This window comes from Miscanthus floridulus, chromosome 9 (genome assembly GCF_019320115.1).
Source record: "Miscanthus floridulus cultivar M001 chromosome 9, ASM1932011v1, whole genome shotgun sequence".
Classification (NCBI taxonomy): domain Eukaryota; kingdom Viridiplantae; phylum Streptophyta; class Magnoliopsida; order Poales; family Poaceae; genus Miscanthus; species Miscanthus floridulus.
This window is the reverse complement of record NC_089588.1, coordinates 7,788,880-7,802,510: the sequence shown is the minus strand read 5'-3', so window position 1 is coordinate 7,802,510 and position 13,631 is coordinate 7,788,880. Positions and strand designations below refer to the sequence as shown.

At 51.5% G+C, this 13,631-nt stretch overlaps 1 protein-coding gene across 1 annotated transcript; it reads left to right on the top strand.

The window, feature by feature from the left end:
• The first annotated feature begins 11,751 nt into the window (after positions 1-11,751).
• LOC136479162 (uncharacterized) lies at positions 11,752-12,282 on the top strand. Its single transcript, XM_066477117.1, has one exon. The coding sequence runs from the start codon at positions 11,752-11,754 to the stop codon at positions 12,280-12,282; it is 531 nt and encodes a 176-aa protein (XP_066333214.1).
• Positions 12,283-13,631: the final 1,349 nt, after the last annotated feature.

Below are 13,631 nucleotides of genomic sequence, written 5' to 3'. Positions count from 1 at the left end.
GTCGCTCCCTGGTAACACTGGCACTCTACGCGCGGCAGCGTTCCGTACCTCGCGCTACGAGATGTTGGTCAGCCCAGGGCTGGCGCATTCTCCAGGATAGGTTAATACATCGCGCTACGCCGCTACATAACAAAAGGGCTAAAAACAGCTAATGTTATTTTTCGAATATTACACCAAGTATAATTCATCGCCAACCGAACACCAAGTGTTTACTTCACCTCCTACAGAGAGGTCAATATATTTCGTACATCATCATGTACTACCGCTCTCCGTGTTTATTTTTCAGGAACATAGTTCGGTCAACGAGCTCATGCTTCGGGGCTCGCCAAGACCACTACGGTGCTCGAGGACTCTGGCCAGACCACGCTCGTGCTCGGGGACTCTGGCCAGACCACCCACGTGCTCGGGGACTCGCCAGACCATTCCGTGCTCTGGGACTTCTTGCCAGACCACTCCGTGCTCTGGGACCCTCGGGGACTCGCCAGACCACTCCGTGCTCTGGGACTTCTGGCCAGACCACTCCGTGCTCGGGGACTGCCTTGATCACTCTCCGACCACAGCTCGGGAACCTCGTCGCTCGCTCCTCGACCTATGCTCGGGGACTGCCTCGATCACTCTCCGACCACAGCTTGGGGACTTCATCGCTCGTTTCTCGACCTACGCACGGGGACCGCCTCGACCACTCTCCGACCACGGCTTGGGGACATTGCGTCTCGGCTACATGCGACTGGCAACTCGCATACAGCTGGGATATTTTTTCGCACTTAGACCTTGCTACAAGGCTCATACCTCGCCTTCCAGTAAGCTCGGGGACTACATCGGTACGATGCACCTGCCGGTGCATCTCGTATCGCCTATACGACGATTGGATTCTCAATTTAACTGGGAATTCTTTTTAGACCCTGGCACCACGTGACTACGTCACCTACTACCAGGCTCGGGGACTAAGTGGGCACACTTCACCTTGCGGTGAATGTGCTCGATCTGATGATCAAAGACGCTACGCTTCAAGACGCACTTACATTTCTTTTCAGAAATACAAGTGGGCACACTTCCCAGGACGGAAATCTTTTTCTTTCTTCTTAAGAGCACCATACATTCTTCGGACAACCTATTTCTCCGGCGACAACGGTGGTCGGAGATGTCAAGAACTCAAGCCTCACTGTTTGGATAAGGTTAACATGGCGTGTCGCATCAGAATACATGGCGCTCGGGGACTAGCTGTGGGGGATATACCCCCGGGTACCACAAGATGGTACATGGGCCGTACTATCCGAGGTGGTCCGGCCCGTAAGATCGAGGTGTGCACGACAAGATTACAAGTTGTACTATATATTGTAATAGTACCAAATAGGATACTTTACTTGTAACCCTCCTCCTCCAGACTATATAAGGAGAGGCAGGGGTCCCCTAGCGGACAACAACCCCATAGAGGTTAATCTGTATACATCTCAATACAATACACCAAAGACACAGGACGTAGGGTATTACGTCGATCAGACGGCCCGAACCTGTCTAAATCGCTGTCTCTGCGCCTTGTGTCACCATCCGGTTCCTGATTACACACATCCTACCGATAATCTACCACCACGGGCACCCCCTCGGTGGACTGCCGACCATATTTCCAAGCATTGAAAGGACCCTGTCAGCTCCATCCCAAGTCAAACCACACCATGGAGAATTGCCGTGTTCTCAAGTCTATCTACACGCGCCAACAGGCTCCGGATACGTCCGACAAGCCCAACGACGCAGGGGAACAGCGTAACGAGGACAACGACGATGAAGATGTAGATCCTCATCACAAGTATGTCAAGCCAACCAATCGCGTGCACACCATTATTGGAGGCAAAGTGTCCATTGAGACCAAACGAGAACGCAAGCTGCTCGCCCGCGCCTGCTTGAACGTGGCCAACACCGACAACCTCATCGCTGATCCACGGCTCCCTCCTTGGTCTCACCACGAGATCTCCTTCAGCAGAAAAGATCAATGGGCTGTGATACCTGAACCAGGACGTTTTCCCCTAGTCCTCGATCCTTGTATCAACAAAGTCCAATTCGATAGAGTGCTTATTGACGGCGGCAGCTCCATCGACATACTTTTCAAGAACAGTCTGCCGTCCCTGAAGATAACCCAGGCAGATCTCAAGCCATACGAGGCACAGTTCTAGGGTGTTCTCCCCGGACAGAGCTCTACACCTCTCGGGCAGATCACGTTACCTGTGCAGTTTGGGACCCCAGACCACTTCCGCACCGACTACATCAACTTCGTGGTCGCTGATTTCGACGGTACCTACCATGCTATCCTTGGCCGACCATCGCTCACCAAGTTCATGGCCATACCTCATTACAGGTATCTGGTGCTCAAGATGCCAACCGAGAAAGGAGTTCTAACCCTCAGGGGTAACCTGTACGCGGCTTATACCTGCGAAGACGACAGCTTTAAAATAGCAGAGGCCCACGACCTCTCTATTCGCATGGCTGAGACCATCCTTGACGCCAAGAAGACCTCCGCCGATCACCTGGAGATCCCAGAGCTCGAGCCTCCATGCAAGAACATCAAGTCCAAGGAGCACAAAGCGATCCAGCTGGTCGACGGTGATCCCAGCAAAACGGCCCTTATCGGGGCCAATCTGGATCCCAAATAGGAAGACGCGCTCGTCAGGTTCTTGAGGAGCAACGTGGATGTGTTTGCGTGGAAACCTGCTGACATGCCCGGTGTACCTCGAAACTTGATCGAGCACTCCTTGAACGTCAACGGCAAGGCCAAACCTGTTAAGCAGAAGCTACGACGGTTCGCTCGCGACAAAAAGGAGGCGATTAGGGTAGAAGTTACACGGCTTTTGGCAGCCGGATTTATCAAAGAAGTGTATCATCCAGAGTGGTTAGCCAACCCGGCTCTTGTACGCAAAAAGAATAATGAATGGAGAATGTGCGTTGATTACACTGATCTCAACAAACACTGCCCTAAGGACCCCTTCGGCTTACCTCGCATCGACGAGGTCGTAGATTCAACCGCTGGTTGCGAGCTGCTTTCCTTTCTCGATTGCTACTCTGGTTATCACCAGATCGCTCTCAAAAAGGACGACCAGGTCAAGACGTCTTTCATCACGCCTTTCGGCGCCTACTGCTACACGACCATGTCGTTCGGGCTCAAGAATGCCGGGGCTACCTACCAACGCGCTATACAGACTTGCCTCATAGACGAGATAAAAGATGACCTCGTCGAGGCTTACGTTGATGATGTGGTTGTCAAAACCAAGGAAGCACATACCCTTGTCGACAACCTGGAGCGCACCTTTGTAGCCCTTAACACATTCCGATGGAAACTAAATCCAAAGAAGTGTATCTTTGGTGTTCCTTATGGCATACTACTTGGCAACGTCGTCAGTCACGACGGCATGCGCCCTAACCCGGAGAAAGTCAAGGCTGTCTTGGACATGAAGCCACCCAAAAAGGTGAAGGATGTTCAGAAGCTTACCGGATGCATGGCCACTCTCAGCCGTTTCATATCAAGATTAGGCGAAAAGGGATTGCCGTTCTTTAAACTGCTCAAAGCATCCGAGAAGTTCGAGTGGTCGGAGGAAGCGGATGCTGCCTTCACACAGCTGAAACAATACCTTACGTCACCTCCGGTCCTCACTGCTCCTAGGGAAGACGAAACACTCCTGCTTTACATTGCGGTGACTAATCGAGTGGTCTCTACTGCCATGGTGGTCGAGCGCGATGAGCCCGGCCACGTCTACAAGGTACAGCGACCAATCTATTTCATCAGTGAGGTGCTCAATGAATCCAAGACTAGGTACCCGCAAATCCAGAAATTGATCTACGCCATACTGATAACATCCCGAAAGTTAAGACATTACTTCGACGGATATCGTGTGGTGGTCATGACTGAGTACCCCCTGCGAGATATCATTAGCAACAAGGATGCAAACGGGCGCATCATCAAGTGGGCAATGGAGCTATGCCCCTTCTCCTTGGAATTTGCAAGCCGTACTACAATCAAGTCTCAGGCACTCGTCGATTTCATCGTCGAATGGACAGACTTAAGCACGCCTACCTCTCAGGGGCCCGACGAGTATTGGAAGATGTACTTCGATGGTTCTCTCAACATTGACGGTGCAGGAGCAGGGGTCCTTTTCGTGTCACCATCTGGAGAGCAACTTCGGTACGTCCTTAGGATTTATTTCCCAGCATCTAATAATGCCGCCGAATACGAAGCATGCCTACATGGTCTGCGCATTACGGTCGAGCTCGGTGTTAAACGTCTCTATGTCTACGGAGACTCGGCTCTGGTAATCAACCAACTAAACAAGGACTGGGACACGACCAGTGAAAAGATGGATGCGTACTGCAAATCGATCAGAAAGCTAGAAGGCAGGTTTTATGGCATCGAGTACACACATGTGGTCCGGGACAAAAATCAAGCAGCAGATGCGATGTCAAAGTTAGGATCATCCCGAGCCAAAGTCCCACATGGCGTATTCGTCCAAGACCTGCTCACGCCTTCCACCGAGGAGGAAGATCCCGCGGTCGACAAGCCTCTAGACAAGCAATTGGTGGCCACGGTTCCGGCGTCGAGCACCACTGAGCCACCTTCGACCACGCATGAGCCTGACTGGAGAGAGCCTTTCATCAAGTACCTGACAGATGGCAGTGGTTACGCTGATCGGACAGAAAATGAGCGCCTGATGCGTCGTAGCAAGCAGTATCTGCTCGTCGATGGCAAGTTATGGCGCAAGAACGCAAAGGAGGAAATCTTGATGAAGTGTATAACCCAGGAGGACGGCGAACATCTCCTAGACCAAATCCACTCCGGCTCCTGCGGTAACCACGTAGCCTCGAGAACGCTGGTCGGCAAGGCTTTCCGAGCAGGGTTCTATTGGCCGTCAGCGGTGGCTGATGCAGAGAAGCTAGTCCGACACTGTGAGGGTTGTCAGTTCTTCGCCAAGAGAATCCACGTACCAGCACATGAGATCCAGACGATACCAGCCTCTTGGCCCTTCGCATGCTGGGGACTGGATATGATCGGGCCTTTCAAACTGGCTCCTAGGAAATTTACGTGTGTCTTTGTGCTGATCGACAAATTTTCTAAGTGGATAGAGTACATGCCTCTGGTACAGGCATCCTCAGAAAAGGCTGTTACGTTCCTCGACCAGGTCATCCACCGTTTCGGCATACCCAACAGCATCATCACTGATCTGGGTACTCAGTTCACCGGGAACGCTTTTTGGGACTTCTGCGATGAAAGGAGCATAGTAGTAAAATACGTCTCGGTGGCGCACCCAAGAGCTAATGGACAGGTCGAGCGGGCAAACGGTATGATCTTGGACGCGTTGAAGAAGAGGATGTACAGAGAAAACGACAAAGCTCCCGAAAGATGGCTCAAAGAGTTGCCAGCCATGGTCTGGGGCCTCAGAACTCAGCCCAGTCGTAACACCGGCGTCTCACCATACTTTATGGTTTACGGCGCTGAGGCTGTCCTCCCAGCAGATATAGCTTTTAGATCAGCACGGGTAGAGAATTTCGACGAGGGCAAAGCCAACAAAGTACGGGAGCTCGAAGTGAATAGTGCAGAAGAGAGGCGGCTCGATTCGTGCATACGTACAGCAAAATACCTTGCTGTCTTGCGCAGGTACTACAACAAGAATGTTAAGGAGCGGTTCTTCATGGTCGGAGACTTGGTCCTGAAGTGGAAGACGAATCAGGCTGGTGTCCATAAACTCGCAACTCCATAGGAGGGGCCCTTCATGATCAAGGAAGTCACACGACCAACGTCTTACAGGTTAGCTCACCTGGATGGTACGGACGTACCGAATTCATGGCACATCGACAAGCTTAGGCATTTCTACGCTTAACTTCTGAGATATGTACTCCTTTTGTACTTTCGATTTAATTCAATAAAGTTATTACGATTTCTTCGACCACTATGTTTGTGTCACTTCGAATTTTACGGCTATTCTAATTTGGCCAGTCAAAGCCGACCACTATTCCTTTACGGGTTTTTGGAGCAGGTCCTGTCTCCGGTTCCTCTCAATGCGTGCATGGGATCCGCTCTCTACGCTACGGGAGATTGGTAGGTCCCCCCTGTTTTGACTTGTTCGCATCTACGTGTGTACAGGTCATGTACCTCACACTCCGACCACATGCCAAATCAGGGCCGTACAAACTTTTCAAGATAACGTGTCGAGTAAACTGGTACAACTAAATAGAACGCCAACATGTTCTCACTTAGTGACGCCAACACGAGTTTCAAGCTTAAATACGTTTCATGCAAAACAAATAAGCTTATACTGATATACAATTACGTTATTACAAGCTTGCCTGACGAGGTACAAGTTTACAATAACACAACTATATCCTTCTTCTACAGCTCTAGCCTATTCTGTTGGCTGGTTGGGGCACGCAGCACCTACTGCTCGCTACTTCCGATATCCCGCTCGAGTCTCGACGACTCTTGTGCTGGTCGAGCTGAAGAGGATGGCCCCGTCGGTGCCTGGCTGGTCGAGACCGCAGGCTTCGCCGGCTGGCTCACAACCGTTGGCGTGTCCATCTGGCTTAATGATGGCGTACCCTATACAGGTGCTGTCCCACCTCCACACAGGTTAATGTCGCCGATTATCTTTGAGGACAGGTCCAGTTGGGTCATCCGAAGCTCCTCAGCCTTGTCTGGACTTACCTCCTTCGGGTACCCAGCCTCCAGGCATTGGAGATCGATCAGGGGGTAGTGGGCACGTACCATGCTCAGCACATGTGCGCCTGTGTACTCACCTGCCTCCTTCACGAACTCTTGGAACCACTCCCATGCTTTTCGGCACCTCTCGATCAGTCCGAGCTGTGGCGTCCTCGGCGTTTCTTCTGTAAGCGCTGGATCTATAAGGTTGAGGACGGGCAAAATGCCAGTTGCCACCTCTTGGCACCGTTCCTTCCATATGTCCCGATCCTCGGTGATCTCTAGGCATCGTGCCTTCCAGCCGTCACGATCTTTTATCATGGCTTCCAAATGCTTCTTGGCATTGACTTTCAAAACTACAAACCGCTCAAGATATTAAAATGTCACGCCACGACAAGATAACGTGGGCAACAAATTGAGCAAGGTGGTCTAGAACACTTACTTTTCAGTTCCTCCTTCATCTTGGTTGTGTGGTCTTGGAGTTGTGACTGGTCGTGTGCCAGTTTCTTGTTCTCCTCCGTCAGGCGACCACACTCTACGGCTACACGGCCATTCTCCTCTTGGAGATGGACTACTTCGGCTTCCAAGCCTGCACTACAGTTGTTACTATCAACAATGCAAAAACACGTATCATGCACTTGCTGTAATGAAGTAACAGCTTACTTGTTTTTTCCTGCTCTTTGTTATTGAGCTGGACGACCAGGTTTTGTTTCTATGCCTCTAGCTCGGTCCTTTCCTGGTCGGCAGCTTCAAGTTGGTGGCGCAAGCTTTCCACCTCGGCCGTTAGTTCTCTATTGCTCGCTGTGATCCCCTCAATCTGGTCAAAGCACCTTTTTCGGTACCTTGAAGTCTTCATCAAGTCCTGCACGTAAACAAGCTAAGTCTGACGGTTTGACTGAATAAGTAGAATCAAGTGGCAAATCCAAACATACCTGGACTTCCGTCACCAGACGTTTTGCCGCTCGTTCAACTTTTGCCGTTTCTTCGACCTCTGGGATTTCTTCGTGAACAACCCACTGGTCGTTTCGCCAGCGCGACACATACACATGCTGTCGCTTGTCCTGTGGATGCCCCAGGACCTCCTCCACTTCGTCCTCTTCAGGCTCTTCTTCAAGTGTTGGTGCTGGTCTGGAGTTAGCAGTTTCCGCGACCACTATGGCTTTCCCACGGGCTGCAGCATCGACAAGGGTGCTCTGTGTTCTTACTTCCGGCCGCTGCTCCTCGGTTTGTTCTGTTACAATTGCTGCTGAGGTGTCACCCTCAGTGGGTTCAGTGCTCGGAACACTTGAACTTGGCTCGGCTCTCCCCTCGACCAACTGCTCGGGGACTATCGTCTGGCCGCTTGTTCGTTGAGGCTCCACTAGATTTTCTGCTACAGGTTCCTTCACAATAGACTGCTCAGCAGTTTTCCCCGCCATTGCTGGCGGGGCCATGTCGCACCCGGCTAGTTGGTCGGGATTTTCGGTGGAGGCCGACCTAATATATCAGAGATATGTTCAGAAGACAATAGTATTCAATATAAATTGTAAGCTTACATCAAGGTTACAAATACTTACAGTTTGGAAGCGCGGAACGATGTGGCGAAGGCGCGTCTCCTCGTCCGTGTTTGCTCCACGTGCTCTGCGGATGCCGCCGGGTCTCTTTCCACGACCAGTACCGGCGCTGGGGCTTGATGTTCAACCCCTATGCAGCTTGCCCTCTGCATTGTAGTGGTCGGTGATGCGTTTTCCATGGGCACGGAGGAGCCACCCTGCTCCGACGACTCCAGATGTCTCCTCCTCTTTCGAGGGGCGAGTCGGAGGATGTCTGCATCCTCTGCTTCGTCATCTGACAAATTGAAGATGGCCTGACGACGCTTGCTGGCCACCGGCCGCTTGCCAGCAGCCCTGGCGGTTGCCTCCTCCCCAACTCCGAGTACGGCCCAGTCGACGTCCTTGGTCCTGGGGCTGGTCTGGGCAGTTGGGCCGGCAACTTGCGGCCAATCCACACCAGGGGGTGGAGACACAAACACTACAGCTCTGTCACGACCATTGCTCTGGGAAACATAAAGGCGACAACACAGTAAGTTTCTGTTACAACATAACCCTATGGGTACAAGGTAGCATAATTTACCTTTGGAGGAGGTCGGGCCAGCTTGAAAGCGTGCTCGATGTCGATCAACCTAACATAATTTGGATCAGCTAAGTTGAATAGCTCCCCAATCCTGGCTTTGACTTCTGTCTTGTCAAGTGCTTCTTGCCTAGTCCTAGTTGGGTCTGTGCTGCCTTGGTACTCGTAGCCGGGAAGTACCCTCCACTGGCAAGGTTGGATCCTTCGGCTGATGAAGTTCCCGACCACGCTCGGACCATCCAGTTTCTTCCATGGGATCATCCCAAGAATTTCTGAGATCTGTTCCAGGTGCTCGGGTTTCTCCGACCAGCTGTTCTTCTTTTCCAGAATGAATCCCATGTCGCACAATGTGACCGTGTTTGGCTCTTCGCGGATGTAGAACCACCTCTTGTACCAGTCGACCAACGATGTGTTCCAGGGGCAGTGCAAGTACTGGTCTTTCATCCCGTCACGCAGATTGAGGTACACACCTCCGGCTATCTTCGAGCCGCCGCTTCCTTTCTTCCGCAGACAGAAGAGATGGCGAAAGAAGTCAAAATGGGGCTGGAAGCCACCATATGCTTCGCAAAGATGAATGAAGGTGGAGACAAGAAGAATCGAGTTGGGATGCAGATTGCAAATCCCAATCTCGTAATACAAGCAGAGCCCCTGAAGGAAAGGGTGCACTGGAACCCCAATACCCCGCTTGAAAAAATCTTCGAAAACCACAATCTCACCTGGTTGTGGATCGGGGTACCCTTCTCCTTCTGGCGCGCGCCATCCCGCGAGTGCCTTGTTGTGGAGCACCCCCATGGTGATGAGGTCTTCGATGGTCTGTTCGTTGCTTTTTGATTTCCACCACTCCTTCGCCATGACTCCGGCTTTCTTCTGGGCGTCACTCTTCGCCATGAATCCGCCCTTGGTGATGGAGGAGGCTATGGTGGTTGGGTGATTAGTGATGATTTCGGAGGTATTAGGTTTGGCAAGAAGAAGAAGAAGGCCACGGCGGCGATTGGAAATGGGGATCGGTAAGTAGTAACTTACCAGTTCTATATTATAAATAACCAAGGGTTCTGTCGTTTCGTCCGCCCGATATTCTTGGGAGACGTGCGCACGCGCCGCAGACAGTTGTTTTCACAACTTCTAGATCTACGCCAGTATACGCGCCCTTTCGTTACCAGTGTACGCGCCTCTTCATAGCTAGAGGGCCCACACTGACGCACCTCCTTACAGGTGCCAAGCGACTGTTTGCTTCAAAGGACAAAAAGGCAGTATGACGTGCCATATCCGTCTGCTTTTTTGACCAGACGTGTCAGATTGGAATTGACAAGAGTAAGAAGATAAATAAATACACCAAATAATAGTACAAGCGGCATTCGCTTCTTCGCTGCATGTCTGGTACTCAGGGGTGGTCCAGACCACTATCGTGCTCGGAGACTGCCCAGTCCGCTACCGTGCTAGGGGACTGCTCCGATCACTACCGTGCTCGGGGACTGCTCCGATCACTGCCGTGCTCGGGGACTGCCCCAACCACTACCGTGCTCGGGGACTGCTCCGATTACTGCCATGCTCGGGGACTGCCCCAACCACTACTCGGAGACTACTCTCCTCGGCTACATGTGATTTGTACTCACATACAGTTGAGAGATATTTATTTAGACCTTGCTACAAGGCTTATACTTCGCCTTCCAGCAAGCTCGGGGACTACATCGGTACGATGCACCTGCCGGTGCGTCTCGTATCGCCTGTACGGCAATGGGATTCTCAACTTAACTAGGAATTTTTTTCTTTTTTTTAGACCCTGGCACCACGTGCCTACGTCACCTACTACCAGGCTCGGGGACTAAGTGGGCACACTTCACCTTGCGGTGAATGTGTTTTTTTTCGACCCCTATGCCTCTGATGATCAAGGATGATGTGCTTTCAGACGCACTTACATTTCTTTTTAGAAATACAAGTGGGCACACTTCCCAGGAAGGAAATCTTTTTCTTTCTTCTTAGGAGCACCATACATTCTTCGGACAACCTACTTCTCCAGCAACAACGGTGGTCGGAGGTGTCAAGAATTTAAACCTCACTGTTCGGATGAGGTTAATAAGGCGTGTCGCGTCAGAATACATGGAGCTCGGGGACTAGCTGTGGGGGTATTAACCCCTATACCCTGACGGCTAGGCTTGGGCCAGCCTGGACCAGGAGGTCTGGCCCAACAGGAGACGATGCGCGGCCCGGTCAAGCTGCTTGGAGTCCCGCGCAAGGAGTCAAGACAGACCTGGAGATCAAGCAAGATCCTGGTCGGTTAGAATAGGAATCCTTATCTGGCCACCTATGGCAATTGTAACTGGCTAGGATTAGTTTCCAGATCTGTAACCCTGCCTCCCAGACTATATAAGGCGGGCACGGGACCCCTCTAAAAACATCTCTCATTAACATACAGCAATACAATCAGACGCAGGACGTAGGTTTTACGCCCTCACGGCGGCCGAACCTAGATAAAACCTTGTGTCTGTCTTGTGTTACCGTCTTGTTTGTAGCTTGCGCATCTGTCTGCCGACAATCTACTACCTTGGGCATACCTCTAGGTAGACTGCCGACCATATTTCGTCGACATGCCTCTACTACAACTGCAACGAAAAGTACACCAGGGGGCACAATCGCGTCTGCCGGCGCATCTTCCACATCGGCGGCGTGGAGATCTCCTACACCGACGAAGCAGCCGCGACCGATGAGCAGGAGACGGAGTCGCCGATTTTCTCCCTGCACGCAGTGGCCGGAGTGCCGTTCGGCAGGACGTTGCAGATCGCCGTCTCGCTGGGCGGTACCACGCTCGTCGCCCTCCTCGATAGTGGGTCTACCCACAACTTCATCGCCGCAAGCGCCGCGCCCCGCACCGGGCTGACGGTCCAGCCCCGGCCTCGACTCACGGCGATCATGGCCAATGGCGAGCGGATCAGGTGGGCGATTGGGCGTTGCTGCGCCTCCGACAGCGCACCATGTCCTCCCTACCCCAGGCTACTACGGGCAAGCTGAAGCCGTGCTACATCGGGCCCTACCGCGTCGCCGAGCTCATCAATGACGTGGCTGTACGTTTGGACCTTCCGCCGCAGGCTCGCATCCATGACGTGTTCCATGTGAGCGCCCTCAAGAAGTTCAGCGGCGTGCCTCCATCGACTCCACCTGCACTGCCACACATCCACCATGGCGTGGTAACTCCAGAGCCCGTTCGGGTTGAGCGGGCTCGCTTGGCGCGCGGAGTTCGACAGCTGCTCGTCCATTGGCGCGGCGAACCGCCGGAGTCGACGACCTGGGAAGACCTCGACACGTTCCACGAGCAATTTCCAAGCTTCCAGCTCGAGGATGAGCTGCTTCTCGAGGAGGGGAGAGATGTCATGTGGGGCCAGACATTCACAAGGCAGCGCAGGGCGCGAGACATCCGCAGGGCAGCAGAGCGGGCTGCAGCGCGCGACGCGGCAAGGGCCGCGATCACCTCGGATGAGGATGGCAGGGCCGGACCCAGTGGCTAGGAGAAAATTAGGCCTTAAAATTAGGATCGTTTGTTTCCAAGTTTGTTAGCCGGTTGGCTCATATAGTTCCTGGACTCCAAACAATTAAGGGGGAAGAAAATCAGTTATTATCTCATCTCCTACCTCTACTCTTGTTAAGCCACCAGCAGAGGGGTATAACCTCGCGGTGAGGACTGGAGCGCGACTACGAACTACGTAGTCGCGGGCCGCCGTCGTTGAGTGCCAAGGCGCTTGACACCTACCGATACGGGAGCCCTAGAGCCCTCATGAATTTTTAGGCAAAGTTCTATCGTGTAGGTGTGGCTGAGACTTAAGATCGAGCAATAGTTGGAGGTATGTTGCTGTCGCACTTTTGTTCAGCCCCCCCCCCTAAAATTTTCCTAGATCCGCCGCTGCTTGTGGTGGATTGCCCATGCAGTGCTTTCAAGACCAGCTAGGGCTGGCATTAGGAAATGATGTTGCGTTTATTACAGAATATGGCTTGTCATTTTCTGATGACATAACAACACATCAATTCTTTCTCGAGGAAAGCCCATTGCTTAGTTTGTTTAGGCACCCCGGGAACATTGTGTCTTCATCTTCTGTAGTTCTCTTCTTTCTATCTATCCTGTAGTGTTTGTTGATGCCTTGACCTCTTTTATGCTCTCTTCTGCCCTGCAGGTCTGATACCGTAGGTAAATGAAAACAGCTAAGAGAGAGTATCTTCATCATTGCTAGCTTCAGTTTACATTATTTTCAGTGGCGACCTCTTATGACATAGAAGAAATGTCATTAGCTGCCAGATCAAAATAGAACATTTACAATAAATTCTTCTAATGTTTCTCCCGGCTAAGTAATATAAGTTTTTTCCCTTTCACGGGTTGCATCCCAGAAGATTCTTCAACTTGCCCGACATGGTTTCTTCTATGTCATAACAGAGGGTTACAACCATGGTATGTAACATATATCTATCTACTCAATTCTTACCTTGGACTCACTAAATTCGAGCCAGTACACATATAACATATCATTATCATTTCCATGCTGGTTCCACACATCACCCTCTCTATCCTGACGAAGCCAAATGATGCTACATCGATAGGAGAAATGCAGGTACCATACACAGTTATAGCGAAGATGAAACAAAGCCAAAGGTGCAACATATTTTTAGAAGACATCTGCGAAGCAATCCAGCATTAGTGTACTCATATGTTTACCATTGGCAAAAGTTGAAACTTCCTTTTCCAATAGGTACCTTTTCAGTTGTATAAAAAGTAAGCACAATATTAATGATGGATGATGAGTTAATGTTCTTGTAGTTGTCGTTCAAGGGGCTCTTCATTCATGTGTACACGAGGGAAACTTGGAAA

What these genes read in the sequence shown, in the direction of transcription:
- LOC136479162 (XM_066477117.1), top strand. Translation starts at nt 11,752, where the DNA reads ATGTCCTCCCTACCCCAGGCTACTACGGGCAAGCTGAAGCCGTGCTAC.